Below are 19,509 nucleotides of genomic sequence, written 5' to 3'. Positions count from 1 at the left end.
TTTGTAACAAAATCTTAAAACTCCTCTCCTTTAACGAGAGCTTAAAACAGTAGCAAGGTAAGTTTCCCCTTTCTTACATATTTCTTGTTCCAGCTGCTTGTAATCTGAAGATGGTTTGTGAAAACTGTGAATTAAAGGCCTGAGGGAAAGTAATGGCTACAGACCACCGTCTTTCATATCAGACCTTTAAACTAAGATCATCTTATGTTGATAAATGACAAATGTGTAGCCATTTTGGCCAATTTTATAATAGCTGTAAAATTGACTGACCATTTTTGTGTTTTACAAATTTTGGTGGCTGTGGCAGCTCTCTTCAATTGGATTGACTCTAAAAGATAATTAGCTGTAGAAGTACATCTGATATTTAGTTTCCGAGAGTTTCATTAAAATCTGTCCAGTGGTTAATGAGATATTTTGCCAAAAGACAGAGTTGACTCCAGTATTAAAGGTAAAGATTCAAATAAATATCTGCTCAGTTTGTTAGTGCTTAGAGGTTGTGTTGGGGATCAGTATCAACTAGTACCTCACCAAACTGTAGCTCAATATCTGTCCAGTTAACTGAGTTACAGCCTTTTTGTCTGTTTGCTAAGGTTAGTTAGCTGTGGCAGCCATCTTGAATCAGGTTGACTTCAAAAGTTTATCAATCATATCTACCATTTATTATCACCCACCGCCAAAAGCAAAAGGCAGACAATAATAAATGTTGGATAGATTTCTTTATTATTTTTAAATCTTGTTTAGTTTTGGACTGTCCACGGTGTACCCCATGTCTGGCCCAGTGACAGTTGGATACAAGCACCAGCTCCCCTTTGACCCTGCAACGGAAAAGCAAGTAAAACTGCAACCGATGTACGATAAATACAACATCCAGGTGTTATGATGTTTCAAATAAAAATACAACTTGGAAAAAGCCCATGTGGTAATGTCACAATGATCAAATAAGATTCAGCTGTGTGATGAGTTGTTCTGCCGGATTTAAACAGCGGCATCATTCAGCTGTTTGTCCCAGGACGTGTGGGTGGGCGTGTGGCAGGGGGGCCTTTCTCAGCTTTGTGAGGCTCCTGTCTATAAATACCACTGACTTCCACACTGACTGACAGTCACAGACAGCTGCAGCCATCAGCCTGCTAGCCCATTGAGACTCTTCGTAGCAAGATCAGTCCTGCTCTGTTGGGGTAAGTCGGGAGCCCACGGATCTCAACCAGGACGAGGGAACGAAACAAAATGGCTGCTTTGACGATAGACCCCATGCAGCAGCCTCGGATGTACCAGCAGACTTTGCTTCAGGATGGACTATGTGACCTCTTGGAAAATGACAAGTTTGTGGACTGTGTCTTAAAAATCCAGGACAAAGAGTTCCCCTGCCACCGCTTGGTTCTGGCTGCCAGCAGCCCCTTCTTCAAGGCCATGTTCCTGTCTGAGCTGGAGGAGAGTAAAAAGCGTGAGATAGTCCTAAAAGACGTGGAACCCAGTGTTATGGGGATGATCCTGCGCTATTTATATACATCAGACATAAATCTGACAGAGCAGAATGTCCAGGATATCTTCATGGTTGCTAACATGTACCAGATCCCCTCCATCTTCTCTGCGTGTGTGTCGTATCTCCAGGAGAAGATGGTGCTGGGCAACTGCCTCGCCATCTTCAGACTGGGTCTTCTTCTGGACTGTCCGAGGCTCACTCTGGAAGCCAGAGAGTTCATCTGTGAACGCTACCAGGTTGTGGTCCGGGACCAGGAGTTCTTGCAGCTTGCCCCCAGCGAGTTGGCCATCCTCATCACTTCGGACGCCCTGAACGTTGAGCGAGAGGAGCTGGTCTTTGAGTCACTGATGGACTGGGTCAAGCACGATGAGACCAAACGGTTGAAGGACTTGCCTGAGCTCTTACACTGTGTGAGGTTCAGGCTCATACCTGTGGATTACTTCAATGAGAAAGTTGAACACCACCAGTACATCCGGTTCAACCAAGACCTCAAGAAGGAGCTGGATCTCGTCAAGGACGCTCACAATGGGCGTCTCCCCAAGCCCAAGAGGCTTACCAGTGACGGAGCAACGGGGGGGAAAGAGAGTGACGAGCTGAAGGAGGAGGAGGAAGAAGGATACCTGCCCGGGATTTTAAACAACAACCCTCGCTTTGGCATGTTTGAGATGGACCTGATACTTATGATCAATAACACAGGCACTGTGGCTTATGAACCAGCAGGAAATGAATGCTTCGTGGTGTCAGAGTCTAAAGAGATTCCCAAAACGCACTGCAGCCTGGTGACGAAGCAGAACCAGATATTTGTTGTTGGAGGACTTCTCTACAATGAGGAGGACAAAGATGAACCATTCAAGTCTTATTTCCTACAGGTAGAGTATCAGTCATAAAGACCATTTGTGCTTCAATCTAAACCTTAGAACAAAGTGTTTATTATCTTTTCTGCCTTTATGTCTCATTCCCACATGATTGTTCTCATCCATAGTTTGACCCAGTAAGTTCTGAATGGCTGGGAATGCCTTCACAACCCAATCCTCGCTGTCTGTTCGGCCTGGCTGACATAGAAAACTCCATCTTTGTTGTCGGTGGAAAGGAACTAAAGGACGGAGAGCACGCTCTGGACTCAGTCATGATCTACGACAGACAGTAGGTTTAAGATGATCCCAAGTTTCTCGTTTTAAAAAAAAACAACTTTCTAATTAAGTCTCCAAGTAGAAAAATATTTGTGAGTGTTCTCAGCTTTTGTTTAATCTCTGTTATTGTTTGCAACACGTTAAATATGAAGGAACATGATTCTTCTTGAACAGAAATCTGACCCTTTAAGCCTTGAAACTTTTATCATCATGCCCACTCAGACTTGTTACTGTATGTGTCTGCACAGTCAACCTAATGACTGATAATAACAAAAAATCCACTCACAGAGATATATTGTCCTCTTTGCTCGCAGGTCGTTTAAATGGGGAGAGTCCGACCCTCTGCCTTATGAAGTGTATGGTCATGGAACTGTATCACACAAGGGTCTGGTCTATGTTATAGGAGGAAAGTCTGAGAGCAAGTAAGTGGCATATAAAACACTTCAACACACATATAAAGGAGACTATATATACTGAGTCACGGGGAGGTCACACATTTATGTTTACTGTTTATAGGCGTAGTTGTAATATTTTAATTCTAAAAACTTAATGAATAAAGTTATGGTTTAAGATTTTTTTAAAAACTGAACAAAAAGGCTTTTCTCATCAATGTAATGCCTCAACAAGCAATAAAAACACAGTTCAGGATGAACTAAATCTGACAGAGGCCTGAGGAAAAACAATTACTACAGACACAAGGAAGGAAAAAAAAAACTCAAAATGCCAAAACATTACCAGAAATATATAAGAAAACCCAAACTCTGCTTACCCATATCCATGGCTCATAACTACAGTGTGTTTCCTTGTTGTTAAAATAATTCTTGTTGACTGATCACACATATGGAGGGTAACAATGGATTTAAATTTTAACTATTTATTGATTGTATGGTTATTAATAGCTTGAGTGAAAATTTGTGAGGTGGTTTAGTTATATTTTCCAGCCTGATGAGAAGGAACTTTTTTGTGAGGATACAATACAAGATTCAGAATATTGTTGTAAAACATTATTCGGATAGATTTGTGCGTGGTAAATGAAACAGTGCATCAACACGTAACTGATAGTCAAACCCACTGAATGAAAAAGAAAACACTTGACTCATTAAAAACAGATCTTAGACTTTCACACTCTTTCCTCAGTATAAAATCCTATCCTAACCTCTTTAACAAATGACTCTTTGTTTGCAGGAAATGTCTGAGAAGAGTGTGTGTCTACAACCCCACTAAGTTTGAGTGGAAGGACCTGGCTCCTCTGCAGACAGCTCGCTCTCTGTTTGGCATCACCGTCCACAATGATCAGATCTTCGTGGCGACAGGAGTCACTGACTCAGGCCTCACCAGCTCTGTGGAGGTCTACGACATTACCACCAACAAGTGAGACCTTATTTTCTTTCTTTCTTTTTTTTTTTTTTTTTTTTTATGGGCCACTTTATGAGCTGAATCATCTGTCCACAGGAGTGAAATGACTCATGGGCTGTGAAGTGTGGAGCATTAAGTCATAAAATATTCCTCGTGTGAGCGTTGTAGAGTTACACAACAGCTACTTTAACACCAACCCTCCCCTGCTTGTGTGTTTATGTGTGACGCTCCAGGTGGTCTGAGTTTACAGAGTTCCCTCAGGAGCGCAGTTCACTGAACCTGCTCTCGATGGGAGGCTCCCTGTACGCTGTGGGGGGCTTCGCCATGATGCCTAGTGAAACCAGTGAGAACCCCGTCCCCACAGAGATGACTGACATCTGGAGGTGAGAGCAACTGCATTGTTGAAGATGTATGGAGGAAATATTGAAAAAAATGATAACATATAAGAGTGGGGATACCCCTCTATGAAGTACATGATTCACTAAGAATCACAAACAAAATCACAATTTTCATTAGAAACCCAAACAAGGCTCAAGTTTAACTAATAACCTTTAAGTCAACAACTAAAGCTAAAGACCAAATGTATTTTAAAACTGTTGTCTGCTCCAAATAAAGTAGAATTATATTTTTCTTTTATATTTTTCCTTATTGAAATTATGTTTTATAAAAAGACAGCACCCAGTTGTTTTACAATAAACAATATGACAACAACAAAGTACACCACAATACACAAAGCGTCAATCCTTTTGAAAAAAAAAAAAAAAAAAACTTGACAGAGACAAAATATAGAATATTGCCAGTCTTATGAATCGTTTTTATGTTATCCTCAAAATCATTAGAATGAAAGCAGGGCCTTCCTATTTCCAAGGTCCAGTAAAATTAACACACATAAGCTCACTAACTAACTTACTAAATAGAATTAAATAAAGTTATTTACACACAAGTCAAAATTTTCAGCTCTATACATTTAAATTTAGAAAGATATGTTTTTAGTCAGTCTTTTGTGTGTCTTTATTGCAGCTCCTGCAGGCATTTTTAAAACTGTCCAGAGCTGCCGCTTCTCATGCTGACAGATCAAAATGTTTGGTGTAAAAAAAGTCTATTTTTTCTCTACATAAATGCTTTCTCATAATTTAGTCTTCATGGCAGACATTTAGTTTAAAAATGCTAATTTCCTATACAGTTAAACAAACATTTGCTTCTTGAGAAACATACATTCTTGTAATCTTTGAAAGTGCTCTTCAGCAACAGTTTTCCAGCCTTTTTGAGTTTTTAAAATTGATTTATTTAAATTTGGCTGCCTTTTACTCATTTTCTTCCTACTCCTTGTACCTGACCATCACAGTATAATGTGCAGAGTGCTTAAAAATACGAATAAGTTGGACCCGTTGAAGATGATTAAAAATTATTCATCACCCTTCAGTTGAGCATTGACTGTAAGACAAGGGTTCATCTTTAGAAATCCCCCCTTTTGGTGCTAAAATACTACTGTGTTTCTGTTTCTGTCTTTGCTACTTTTTATAGATTCAAATAAAGAAATGTAAACACATCATGTCTTTATGTAAATCTAATGAAAGTAGATAAAAGACTAGGGTCCTTGAACACATTCATGCAGTAAATAGGATTCATCTCAGTACAATTTTGTCTTGCTAGTGAAAATATTTTCCTGCTTGTATCACGAGAACAAATTGTCAACAATAAATGAACAATCCATGTACTGATGTGAACAGAAGTTACTGGGTTTTCCCCCCATTTTACAGTCCTGCAGTGTGGGCTGATAGGATAAATGTGATCACTCAGCTAAAGAAATGTGTTTTTGTTACAGGCCACTGATAACAAAAGTGCCTAAAGATCCTATTTATGATAAATATTCTGTTATATGTCATCACAACACTGAGCCATCCTTTGAGTTTAGGAGCCTTTTTATAGCTGAATGGATAAAAAAGAAAACATTCCTCTTTATGAGCTTTATGAGTTTATAAAGCTGCCATTATGCAGATAAAAACTTTTAAAGATGTTTAAAAAGCCCCAGAAATAACTACTGATCACTTTTAAAAACAAATTACAAGTTTGAAGAGGAAAAAATAAAGAAATGAGGATAATTTGGGACTTTTCCACAGTAATGTACACAGTGAGAGCTCCTGATGCAATCACGACTGAAGGCCAATCAGCTCTGGTGTATGCATCTCTCCTGCAGATATGATGAACCAGAGGGGAGCTGGAATGGGATTTTGCGTGAGATCTGCTACGCGGAGGGATCCACCATCCTCCCAGTGCGCCTCAACATTCTCCGTCTCACCAAGTTATAACCAAGCCGAGCTGCTGCTGCTGCTGCTGCCTCAACTTTATTGTTGAACCGTTTGAACTGAAGGAAATCAGGGAACTCTGAGCGGACATCAGCCCAAAATTAGCTCAGGGTTCAGAACGAGTCCGGGTAATATCTGAACGTGCTCTCAGCAGACAACAAGGAAGAAAATGTTGTTGTTGTTTTTTTTAAATCAATATAAAATTGTTTTATTTTAGTGTTTCCAACAGGGGGAGACAGACACAAGCTCAGTCCGAGAGGAGCTGAAGACAAATTAGAACGTTACACCCAATTTATTTGATAAAAATCTTAAATCCTGCTGTGTACATCTGTTTTTTGGTACATCATTTGAGTAAACTTATTTATGTAATGCTGTATCCTAATGAAAATGATGACTGACGCTGCGTCGCTGTGACTGAGCAGGAATGAAACAGAGGCCACAACCACAGTGCAAATATTTATATCCACCTTCATTTGTTCAAGAACATCTTTTTGTCTTACTTCACATACCGAAGAGTACAAAATGTTTCTTTAAAAAGCACATGGCAACAAAGAAAAAGACACTCGGCCAACATTCTACTGACATTATGCAAAAACCACAAGTGAGAAACGACAATCTAAATGTAAACATTGATTTCTAGTTGACACCTGAGAACTAAAATTAAAACATATAAAGCAACTCTTTATGAATATTTACAGCAGAACATTATATACACCAACTCAGTGTGACGTTTAGTTTGAGGTACTTTTAAGTTATCTTTTGCTTCGTTTTTAGTGATCCACATACTGGCACAACAGGGACAATAAGAACTAAAGTAAACACAAAATAAAACCCCACGAGACCTAATGTGAAAAGCCTGTACGTTTAAGGACATGGTTTCAGATAAATATTTGGGTCTAATTTTGAATAAAACATGATGTCATTTAGCTCGGCGAACTACACTTACACAAAAGAGACGAAGCGTCTACGGCCGTCGGTATGCAAACATGTCAACGTTTCGCAGATTACATGATCACCACGTTCACAATCGAAGCTGAGCAGCTCATAATAACCACGAATGATAATGTTGTTTTAATAAATCTCTATCCTCTGGGAACAACGAACAGCGACCTTGTACAGTTTTGCTACGCAAGTGAAAATGGCGCAAGAACAGAAATATCAAACAAGCCATCCATGCGCTCTAGTGAATAGAAGATGCTGTTTTTATTTACAGTGCTGTTTATCTGCAGCTGATGGGATGCATCTGGTCCATCTGTTACGAGACGGTGCACTTAAATAAAACTAAAAGCCTCTGCTATCTGAGCTAAAACTCTTGAAGCCAAGCTTTGGTCTCTCCTCTGGAATGTTATCCGGCAATAATTCAGCAAAGTATAAAACTGTCACAGACAGGATAGGAACATCCCGTACGTTGGTTACAATATGGGCTCCTCGTCAGTGAGAACAGCCTGACACTGTCATTGGTGTCCATACGATTCATCCCCCCCTGTGCAGTGTGGATCATCAGGTTAAGTGATTGGACTCTTTCCCTGAAACGTGCCCTTGTAATAAAAACATCTTGGACGCAGCTGGTCTCTGGCCTCATCCGTCTTTTGCTTAGTTTCATGCGACAAACCGAGATTCTCAGTTTTATTTTTATTTTCTTTTAGTTTCGAGCACTTAGGAGGGACTTTCTGTCCGTGTTAGCATGTTCAGGTTGACTCATCATATGACTCCTCTACAAGCTAATCTGCTTGTATGTATGCGGGAGTGATTTCACTTATTCATCGATAAGCAGATGTTATCATTGGTAGACGACTTTCCACTCTGGCAAGAGAAACACGGAGCGCCTGTCATTTTTAACCGCTGATGTATAAAATGACAACAAATTCACTCGGCTTTAGTATTTACACGTCATACCGACCCTCACTGCACCCGGTGTCTTTTGTAGCCACAGGACACAGGAGTCACGCACTCATTACATGTTGATGAAAGCAGGAGGTGAGTCAGTCTGCGAAGGGTTTCAGATTGCAGAGCGGTGCTCGTGACACGCAGAAGCCCGTCGTGTCGTGGGGCTACATTTGGTCAACATGGTGATCTGGGTGCTGAAGTTGTTGCCGTTGCTGCCGATGGACGGCTGCTTGTACTTGGTGTCAGCGCCCAGGAACCTTTGCAGCATCCATCTGCCCCACTTGCGCTTAACCTCGGACTGCACCTGCGGGAGAAGCCGAGAGGAACGCAAACAGGACGAGGAGTGGCGTTTAAAAGGGCATGACACACAGCAGGGTGGGGGTGGGGGAAGACAAATCTGGTGACATGAAAGGACAGCAAACATCTTGAAGAGCTGCGCTTTGTTTGAATGCACTCACCTCTCCGTTCAGGAAGCAGTACAAGATGGCAACAACAAAACCCTGCAGGAGAGACAAGTGGTCAAAAGAAGAGTTACTGCTGAAAGGAAAGCTGCAGATCGCACAGCTGGGGAAATGCTCCAAATATTTTTCTATGAATAATGATGGTAGGATTATAACCAACTTCAGGCTCAGACAGGAGGTTCATCATGTAGATGTCTGGGACTTGTTCCCAGGAGGAATCATTCGGAGCCAAAATGGTTATAAATTGAGAATACTTTCCACTGCTAGGTTTCCATTTTTGAACTTTGTTCTCAGCTTTTAGTTTAATACTTAAAAATCAGCGAACTTGAAACCATTAAAACACGAGATTCTGTTAGCTTGAATGCTGATTTAATGTTCATACTATTGTTTTACTGTTTCTTTCATCGTTTCATGTTTTTTTTTTTGCAATCTAATAACTTCTCTATATTTTCTGTTATTCAAGCCATTCATATGAGATCGCTCAGCTCATTTAGGGAATGGGTCCTATAGCTTTTGGTTTTTGTAACTTTTAAACTTTTTAAAATGTCTAACTTTATTTACACATATTTTCCCCATAATAATAGATTGAAATCTCTTCAGTTCCTTCAAAAACATGGTTCTCTTTTCAGCATTCTTGCACTATTTTTGCCTTTTTTTAATGCTACTTTTAATTTTTAGCTACCATTTTGCTTCTTTTAGCATTTAGCTCGCCTTCTTCTACTTTTAGCAAAGCCTTTTTTTTCACTTTTAGCTACCGTTCTTCAACTTTTAGCTTTTGCCAAGCTTTTTGCTATTTTTAGGCTTTAGCTTATGTTCTGCTACTTTTAGCAAGCCTTTTGACACTTTAATATTTAGCTAGCGTTTCCCTTTTAGTTAGCATTTTGGTACTTTTAACTCATACTGCTCTTTTGATACTTTTAGCTTCTAGCTAATGTTTTTTTCTATAATTTTACCTAGCCTTCTGCTACTTTTATATAGTGTTTTACTATTTTTACTTGTTTGAGCTAGTGTTTTGCTATTTTAGCTTATATTTGACTTATTTTGACTTTTAGCTAGTGTTGTGCTTCTTTTAGCTTTCACAACTAGGTTTCAGCTTCTTTAGCAAATTTCAGCAGTCATTTAGCCCTCAGCATTCATTCATTTTTACAGAGAACACATTTTCTCTAGTCTTGTAGAAAAACTAAATCAGATTCTATGCATTACATCTGTTTAGAAGTAGCAAACCTTCGGCTGATATTTGGAAAATGTGGTTTACAGGCTTGAAGTAATGGTATGCTGTGTGTTACCTGAAATGATCCAAGAACAAGATCGAACACCAGCCTCATTTGTGGATGGATGTCATCGGGGATAAAGGCAAATATTATGTAGTTTATGCCAAAGAGCGGTATCAACAGCAGTGTAGATTTAGCCAGTCTCCTGAAACAGTTCGAAACAAAGAAAAAGGCAAATTCAAACAAAGGCTGGCAGAAACTTGTCTGTAAGTTCACAAAGGCAAAGGTCAAGGCTATATTTGTTTTTAAACAATGAGCTATTGCTCAACACTAAAACTCAACAGCAGACAATAATTCACTGAATATCAGCCGATAAGACATGACTGTAACCTTTGCAATAATACAAAAGTTGGCACTTGGCACACACAAAAAAACCTAAAATCTTACGAGTACTGATTGGATTCCTTCCTTCCGATGTCGGGGCAATTCATTTTCTGTTGCAATATCCAGATTATGCAAATGAAGAGGAAAAAGTTCACCTGCCACAAGAGCAGCACACACATTATTGTTGCCCTGCGCAGCGCTTTGTGTAAAGTGTTGCCAGTGAAAAGGTGCCGTGACTCACAAGAATGGCGGCCAAAATGGGCGTTTTAATGATCCACCAGGGGTTGTCATCAATTGTTTCCCAGCATCTGGGGCAGAAGAGCAAAAGCAGGCAGATTTTCAGTAGTGAGAAGAAAACACTGAACTACGGCCAGAACACCATAGCTGTGTAAACAAAAAGATGGGAAGCTTCTCTAGGAAGAGCTAAAACAACGATTTTATGTTTACCACAGTTTAGAATGCCACACTTAGTCACTAAAATGTTAGGTAATAAAGGAAAATCCAACTTTTTATGACTTTGCTCATATAGTTTTATTTAGAGACTAAACAGGACCCTTAGTTTTTACTATTAGCAGGTCAATCTGAGCTCATGAAGGCTTTTACAAATGTTCCTTTTTGGTTTCTAATAATAGATAACACTTAAAGGTATTAAATCTCATAATAACCACAGTGTTATAGTGCTTGTATAAAAGCACATTACAGTGCTCCTTATTAAAAAATGTTTAAAAAGGCTTGTTCTTGTCAGAGCTATTATATGCCTTGAGTTAATGTTTGCTTCTGCTTGTTTATGAATATTTTACTATCAAAACTTATAAAATCACTTCTCCTTTTGGGAGAAATAAAGGTCAGCTGAACACAGTAAAAAAAGGAGTGGAGCGTCATTTCAGCTTCTGCTCTCAGCGTCTGTTTTTATGATATTTTCGTGATGTCTTAATTCATTTGTTGTTTTTGTAGGTTGTACCCAATTCAGTGAATAAATCCTTAAATTCTTTTCACGCGTCAGAAGTCACAAACATCTTGCCTTTCCAATAACATCTCTGCCTTCACTTGCACACAGCAGTAGCTGTCTGACAGAGTTGTATAGAAGACAATATGGTTTTAAAGATTTAAAACTCACCCAGGATGATTTAAATAAGCCTTTGTAATCACCCATATGGAAATAAAGATAGTCGGAGCCCCTGTAAGTAAGAAAAAATATAATCATTTTATTGGTGTTGTGAAACAAAAAAACAAAAAAAAATTGGTTACGAGACATAAATTTTAGAGGACTTTTCGAGACCAGAAGTAGTAATATTAAATCGTGAATGAATTTAAACACAAGAGGTTTGCCAGCTTCTCTGCATGTGGAAAGGGAAAGAATCCATCTTTTTTTTTAAACTATAAAGTATAGGTGTATGTGTTGGATCTTTAATGAAGAAAATACGGATTATTTCGTCCATATATGACGAAAACTGCTTTCCTACCAATTGGCAGAAGTCCTTCACTAAACTATAAAAAAAACCCAGAAAGGCTACTGTTGTCTACTGCTGATCTAAGCAAAACTCATTCATAAAGAGATGGCAAAAGTTCAGCATTTTCAAAGGACATTGCATGTCTAAAACCTTAATATAAGTTGGAAAAAAGGAGCCAAGAAACTCAGTCTGATGATGGCTGCCACTTAGACTTGGACACCCTAAGAATGAGACTCTGACCTGTCTGTAGTAATCAGGGCGTGATACGTGAGCGCTTACCCCAACCAATCAGAATGTAACACCAGAAGTACTTCCTCTCAGAGAAGAAGGAGACCGCCAACAGAGCGTGAAGGTAGAGACCCTCTACCAGCAGCCAGAAGTAACTCGTCATGACCCCGTACTGGAAGAAGACCACGACTGCCTTGCAGCCTACCTACAACACACGCAAATGGCTTACTGCTTTAAAAAGGAATGCATCTGTTAAACATGAATTTATTTTGGTGAACTCTGAAACTGATATGGAGATCACACAAAACAAAAAGCTGAGTTCCTGATCTTTGTTCGTTTTTATAGAAATGATGACGAAATGTAAACGCAGTCTTTCATTCATCTATATGCAGACGACAGTGTTATTTACTTTTCAGATTCAGATACATGACTACGGCAGCCGACAGGTGCAAACATGCAGCAAACATATGGTCGACAGGTGTAAACACACACTAAACAGCACTGCTCCTCCTAAACACCGTGGTTAGCTTAGGGACCATCAACAATTTACCATTTAATGTTGAACTGTTTCATTAGACTGGTTAATAAGACACATCCACCTAATGAAACAATTTAAAAATTAAATCACCTAATCTCAAGACATGGAAGTTATTGAGAAAAAAATCATTATTCTTTCATAAAAATATTACTAAACAATATAAATCCATTTTGTGGAGTAACTTTGCAGCTTTTTTTCTTACTTGCTGGTGTTTTTAGTACTTGCAGCATTTTTCTTTTGCATTTGCTTTTTGTAGTTTTCATGAACACATTCATGTGTTTGCAGTGCCTTTTGCTGTTTGCTGCGCGTTTGCACCTGTCGGCCACCGTACAGGACACATCCTGAACTACTCACAGTTTTAATTTAACTTTTAAAATAACTTCATATAAAACAAATTGTCATTAAAAAATAGTCCTGTACTAAGTTATTATTATATTACATCATTTACATTCTTCTCCTCATTTATGCATCAGCTGTTTTAAACACCTTGGGATTTTTTTAGGGGTATTAGATGATTGTTACAATTTTCATTTGTTACATTGAATTCAGTGTTCATCTGTACAAATAGCCGCAGCAGCTAGCTGTAGCACTTCCGGTGCAACCTTGGGCTATGTAATGTGAAACTAATGACAGTATAAAAGGTTTATAAAATAACATTCATATGAACTGCTACAAATGTTTGAGACTGAAGTTGTTTTAAGTATGACAATAATCCACTTTTAGCTCCACCCAGATTAGCTCATTAATCCAGTCAGGATTAAACCCTGTTTACACAAAACACTTTTTTATATCCATTTGTCCGTAATGGTTCATTTCAAATGTTTAAATTGTAATTGTCTTTCATATTTGAAACGGTGTGACACATCCCAAAGAGGATTTATTTCATTCAGGTGAAACTCTTAGCTGATCTGTAAATCAGTGCCCTCTCAGCCCTGTCAGACAAAAAACACATTTAGATTTTCAGTAGTTTGTTGACAAAATGGACTGATTATAGACTGATTATTAAAACTAGAAAAACAGAAATTATATTTTTTAAATGAAAACACCAGTCCATCTAAACAAAAGTAAGAATAACACAGTAAAAGAAAAAATCTTAGGGTTTGATTTTTATAAATTTGTGAGTAAGGTTTTTTTTCTTTTTTCTTTTTTTTACGAATCAGTGTAATTGTAAACTAGCTTGGTTTAGTTATTTTTACTTTTACTTCAGTGCCCTATAAGAATATTTTCACAATCTAAGCTCTTCATTCCAAGTTAATTGGACTGATGAAGGTTTTCCTGCAGTTAAACCAAAATTTTTGAAAAGTTTTTAGCTTCATTTTGGAGTTTAGAGACATTCGGGAGATTTAGCAGCTGTTTGAAGCGCAGCAATCTGTGTGTCCCAAAGAGGAAACATCTAAACTCAATCATTAAGTATAAGCACTTAGAGATAAAGGCAAAGTTTGATTTACAGTGTGATGATCTAATTCTCCCTGGAGATAAAACAGTTGAATCTAATGAGGTGAGATCGGAGAAAACAACACAGAAGGTTCATCAATCAAATCAGACTAAAACTGTCGTTCTTATAAGGAACTGCACCACATCCAGGCCTTTTTTTTCACTCCTTACTTTAATTTAGCATTTATGGAAAAGATATCACAGCTCTAAATATGATTTATAGGCAATGCTGTCAGATTTAATGTTGAGCAAACAGGAACTCTCACAACATCCTGCTGGACAGTGAAATAGGAAAACATCGTCCCAGGAGTGGAACGGACTTGGCAAACACTGCTACACCCAGGACATTAGGTAAACTTTGAGGCGAAGCATTTAGGTCTGTAAAGTCTGAAAGAGCAATCGCACCAGTTATGGACAGAAAGTAGGAGTTTACAGAGAGATAAGGGAACAGAGGCCTCACTGATGCCTGGCAGTTGTCCGTCTCGCCGACGTCGTACAGAACCACGTCTTTGATGAAAACAGTCACAGCTTTCAGGATGAGAGACACAAACAGATTCATGTGGATGTAGTTTCTTGTACAGTGGAGCTTCCTGGAAAATAAAAACATAAAGACAATAAAGATGCAGATCACAAAGAGAACAGTAGTTACCTTTTGTTCCTAACGAAGCCGGCTTTTACTATAAACCTGACAGTGTAAAAACCTTGGGAGTAATAAATGATTTTGGCTATTTTGAAGTGGGGTTATGTAGAAAAGTTCTGAATAATTAGTATCTTACCTGTTGTAGCTTTTTGTCTATATTGATGAGCCAATAATGGCTAGTCCAAGTGGACTCTCTTCCAAAGTGGATGTTGCCATCCTAAAACAGCTTCAGTCTTCAAAGCTTTATTATTATTTAAACCTTAAAGGGGTAGTCTGGTCATTTTTGAAATGATGTTCTGTCAAATAGTTATCAATAATTAGTAATTACTCTTCTGTGACATCAGTCATAGAGCACAGAGTGTGGAGAAAATGGCAGAAATCTTCCTCCAGGCTAGGCTAACAGCTAGCCAAACAAAGGGTTGCTTTATTTACTTCATCAAGCTTGTAAAACAACTCTTTCTCACAAATGCCATGCTGGTGTGAAAGAACGCTGCATTAGCTAATAGTAAAGTATGACAGCCAGTTTGACATTTTTAGGAGTTGTTTTACAAGCCTGAAGAAAGATATAAAACAGACTAGCAATTAGCCTAGCTGCTTAGCCAAGATGCACCAGAAGAGTTACAGCTGTCCCCATTTGTGTTTGCAAATAACCATAAAATTTCATCTGAATTTGTATTGCAAAACTGGCGGGGGTGTAAAGATTTATAAAATACCATTTGTGTGAACTGCTATGAAATTTTGGAGTTCAGAGTTGTTTTAAGATGGCAGCAATCAATTTTAATCTTAACTTCGACGAGTTGTTAGTTTGCCAGTCAACTCAGATTTAAAGTTTATTTCTCCTAACTGAGGTTGTTTAAGGACCTATGAAGTAAGATAATTGTTGAAGACTTTTCCACAGAACTCCACCTGAAAAAGGCCAAAGTATCCCTTTAAGAAAAGCTTTGGTGTATGTTTCAAATTTGTTTACCATCATTTACCATCCAGAAACAAATATGAAAAAAACCTTACTTGATATTCGACAGCAAGGAAAATCTGAGTAAAATTAGAGGATTTTGCAGGAAAAACAATGTTAATCCTCTCTTATGGGTGTTTTCAGACAAATGCCTTCCTGCTGTGCTGATAATTTGGGGTGAAATGTGTAAACCCATCAGGCAAATCATCTCAGCGGGTCGAATGAGATGTCACACAAGCTTCAAGCAGCTGCCTGAACACTGCATCTGAAGCCGAATATAAACATGGAAGGCTGTTCACATCCTGTGTTTCTGCTCCAGAATGCAAGCCAGTGGCATTTCATAACCCAGAGGAGTAAACACACGCCTTGTTGTTTAGCCAATTACATGCAAACAGTCTGCATGCAAACTGAGAGGAGAAGGCAGCTTGCTATAATTCACACAAAACACCAGTTAAACTTATCAGTGTCACATTATTGTTTGTCTGCGACCCAAGACTACAGGTCAACGTGGAACATGGAGTAAACATCGGCAGCCCATCTAAGCGCTTTGACTTTATAGCTGCTTGTTAATGCCAAAAGTGTTGATGATGTCTAATTGTGATGACGTGTCCTACAAAAATCTGGAGCCTTTTGCGTGAAAAACACAGTAAAACCTCTAGAAAATCCAGGAAGTACAAAACAATATGAAACTAATGTGGTTTTATTGCTCTAAATGATTGGGGAAAAGGCATACACTGTGACAGTAGGCTGTATTTTTACGACTCTCCTTACCGAAAAAGACAGAGTATGACGATGGCGACTATCAGAGAAATGAGCGACACGCTGTGACCGACGGTGTAACCAACTTTGATGGCGCCAAAGAATTCCCCCTGTAGGAACATATTCCATTAAACTAAACTGAGACAGTTCATATAAACTGAGCTTGATATTTAACATAAAACCACATCAACACTGACTGAATTTTCATCCATGGTGTTGTTGGGATTGTAACCACAGTCCATTATATACGAGTCCAGACTGATCAGGGTCCAGCCTTCAGCGGTGCAGGTCTTTGACAGATTACCTAATGGGCAGACAGACAGAGGGAAGACTTGTAGTCATGGACAAGAGTTTTGGCAGTGACACAAATGTGCTTTGCGAACTTTGTGGCCTCAGTTTTTGTGGTGATAACTCCATTTTTATAGGATCGTGCAGGGTGACCAGATTCATATTATTAATCCAGTGCAAAGAGCTTTATTAATTTAAACAGTTTACTTTATTTTAAAAAAACTTGCTCTAACTGTATTTTTGTTCTGTTACAAAATTTTCAGCTACCTTTCTTTCAGTACAGTCAGATCATCAGCACAGTCCCCTGGTCCCCTTGAGAGAGGACAGCTGACATCACTCTGTCAACCTAATTAGCAGACCTATTGTTCTAAAAGAGGGGTTGATGTGCTTTAAATTAATGTCCTATTGTGTTAGCAGTACTTAACTTCAGAGAAATTTGTACAGCCATCAGTTTGCATCAAAATAGCCTCACCTTTGAGGAAATTGCTCCTAAGAGTATTGCACTTGAAACAACCAGGGGTGCCACCAGGGGGTACAACTACAAAATGGGCCTACTGTATATTTTAGAAGGGGATTCTCTAATGTGTGCACTGCAGATTTTATTCTAATCACCTATATATGACACGAACATTAAAAAATTTCTGAATATCTATCATGGTTTTTAGTTTTGGTGCCGTCCCAAGATTAACAGTGTCCCCCATCCTCAGAATGTCCAGGTGGGAGGGCACCTGCAGCACAGAGGGGCAAAGACTTTTGGGCAGCAACCTTGTGACAAAAAAAAACAGCGACAAAGAAACCCCATCTGTTTCTGAAAAAAGCCTAAGAACATACTGAAATTCTGCAGAAAGTACGAGACTGGACAGCAGAAGACTAGTTCAAAGTTATTTTCTTTGTTGAATCTCCCTTCTGACTGTTTGGAACATCTGGAAAATAATTTGTACAAAGAAGAATAGGTGAGTTGCGTGTATCGAACCTACAGTGAAGCATCCTGACACAATCCATATGTGGGATTGTTTCTCATCTAAGGAAGTGTTCTTACTTCCTCAGGGTTACTCACAGTTTTGTTCAAGAACACTGCCATCAATAAAGGGTGGAACCAAGAGCAACTTCTGCCCACAGTCCAGGCACAGTTTGGTGATCACAAATCAAAATGACAGAAAAATCCTACCATTGGTCGGGAAATTCCTCAGATCTCATTTCTATTGAGAACTTATGGTTATTTCTCCAAAAGCATGTGAATAACAAAGCCAACAAATTGTGATCAACTCGAAAAACTAATAAGACAAGAATGAGTCACCATCAGTCAAGATTTGGCCCAGAGGTTGATATCCAACAGGCCAGAGGGAATTGCAGAAGTTATGCTGACAAAGGGCCAACACTGTAAATATTCAGTTTGATGTGTTTGCTAATAAGAGCCTTTGAAACTTATGAGAGTTTTTAAATGTTCCTCAGTAGAAGCATGTAAAAACAAAAATTTGGAACACGCTGAAGCCACAAAACACAACATCAGTGTCACTGCTGAAGTTCTGGCTACAACTGCACATTATTAATTTGGTCTCATTTAATGTGACAGTTTAGTAATGAATCTACACGCTGAAAGGGAAACTAGTTACTCTTACATTCACTCATACTCAACTATGTCACGCTTAAATATAAACATGCCTCACTGGAATGCAACCAAATGAAAGAAAAGGAGGTGACGACTGAAGGGGATCAGTTCATCCATCTTACTCCAAGATGCTGAGAGTGTGTATCTGCCTCCATCAGTATCCTAATTACTCTCAGGCTGCACACAGACTAACATATTAAACTTTAGTTGAGACTGGATGTTTCTCCGGCCTTCCAGTAGGGGCAGAGGTGAAGGTTCAGAGTGCAAAAGACTGATGCCTATAGTAGAAGAAAGGTTACCAAACAAGCAAAGCCCTGCAGAGTCAGGAACACAAGGACAAGCCAGAAGATGAATTAGAGTTGCAAAAGAGAAAAGATTCATGGAAAAGAAGCTCAGCAGGACAGAGAAGAAAACAGAGAAGTACTGACAAGTTCTGGTGTACATTGTTTTCTAATTAGATTTCCATATAGGCACTGGGGGGGATTTCTCTCTACACACATGCTGATAAAACTAAACACTGGACTGGAATAGTTTTCCACATCAATTATAGTTTTCAGAGCTAAACATATCCCAGTTAGTAAGCAATGCTAAAACCCAAATTAAACCCCTTTGTTTCAAACTGGGGAGATCAGGTCGAGAGGTCACGAGGTTGAAGTCACTGGTTACAATGAACACAGCCAGATGAGCGTTTTTTTTTTTTTGTTTTTTTTGTCTAACATTGTTTTACAGTGTAGCTCCAGTGCCTTTGCAGAAGTGACTTGTGGCAGTATGTAAACAGCTATTATAACCACAGCAATAATATGTAAAAGGTAGATGCCTTTTTTGTTTGCTTTCGCACCACCAGGGGAACATTGTGAATGTGTAACCAATGGCTGATGTATCAGTGTGCCCATGTCACTAATACACATGTCACTAATACACAATAACCATCAACAACAAAAAATTGAGGACACCGTAGTTGTAGCTGTGTGTTGTGGGTTTTTGGTTTAATTTTTAAAGCAGCGTTTCAAAGAGCACCACAAACACTTAGAAGAAGAAATTATCAGAACCAAGAGTCATACGACAGATCAGTCTGTTTCATGCTGTACTCATTTAAAGAAGACAGACAACAGCAACAGTAAAGTAGCTTCTGCTTTAGCATGTCACTTTTCTTTTGAGTCAATAAAATATTCGACACAAACTTGCTCGGCCAATCAATGTATGCTTATGTATGGAGTTGTGAGGATCTGGGTTTTGGCTCCACCTTCTGGGTGGCACCACTAATCATTGTCCACAGGTGTTCCTCATACCACTGACGAGACCTTACAGGATTTAAGCAGCAGGCTGTGATCACACCTTCGCTGGAGCATCAAACCTACTGGGTTAGATTCTCCGCCTCAGCGTCTAACCTGAACT

The 19,509-nt window shown here is 38.9% G+C and overlaps 2 protein-coding genes across 3 annotated transcripts in view; one reads left to right on the top strand and one right to left on the bottom strand.

Annotated features, from left to right (window-relative positions):
• Positions 1–1,098: 1,098 nt before the first annotated feature.
• Positions 1,099–6,597, top strand: klhl40a (kelch-like family member 40a). The gene is made up of 6 exons (XM_017420847.3): positions 1,099–2,349; positions 2,463–2,623; positions 2,925–3,032; positions 3,796–3,981; positions 4,200–4,349; positions 6,164–6,597. The coding sequence occupies exons 1-6, from the start codon at positions 1,225–1,227 to the stop codon at positions 6,273–6,275; spliced, it is 1,842 nt and encodes a 613-aa protein (XP_017276336.1). The 5' UTR covers positions 1,099–1,224; the 3' UTR covers positions 6,276–6,597.
• A 118-nt stretch (positions 6,598–6,715) lies between these two features.
• The window catches only part of LOC108238634 (vasoactive intestinal polypeptide receptor-like), a 31,036-nt gene continuing 18,242 nt past the window's right edge, over positions 6,716–19,509 (bottom strand). The window contains exons 4-13 of one of the 2 annotated variants that reach the window (XM_017420849.3): positions 16,415–16,521; positions 16,230–16,327; positions 14,327–14,456; positions 11,946–12,099; positions 11,333–11,393; positions 10,457–10,523; positions 10,279–10,370; positions 9,907–10,036; positions 8,618–8,659; positions 6,716–8,463 (exon numbers count right to left, since the gene is read on the bottom strand). In XM_017420849.3, the coding sequence (XP_017276338.1) occupies positions 8,272–8,463; positions 8,618–8,659; positions 9,907–10,036; positions 10,279–10,370; positions 10,457–10,523; positions 11,333–11,393; positions 11,946–12,099; positions 14,327–14,456; positions 16,230–16,327; positions 16,415–16,521 (1,073 nt within the window). In that variant the 3' untranslated portion in view covers positions 6,716–8,271. The remainder of the gene's footprint in view (positions 8,464–8,617; positions 8,660–9,906; positions 10,037–10,278; positions 10,371–10,456; positions 10,524–11,332; positions 11,394–11,945; positions 12,100–14,326; positions 14,457–16,229; positions 16,328–16,414; positions 16,522–19,509) is intronic. The other variant, XM_025006917.2, reaches the window with a different exon arrangement.

This window comes from Kryptolebias marmoratus, linkage group LG20, assembly GCF_001649575.2.
Source record: "Kryptolebias marmoratus isolate JLee-2015 linkage group LG20, ASM164957v2, whole genome shotgun sequence".
Lineage (NCBI taxonomy): Eukaryota > Metazoa > Chordata > Actinopteri > Cyprinodontiformes > Rivulidae > Kryptolebias > Kryptolebias marmoratus.
Note: the sequence above shows the minus strand (reverse complement) of the source record. Positions and strands in the feature narration are given on the sequence as shown.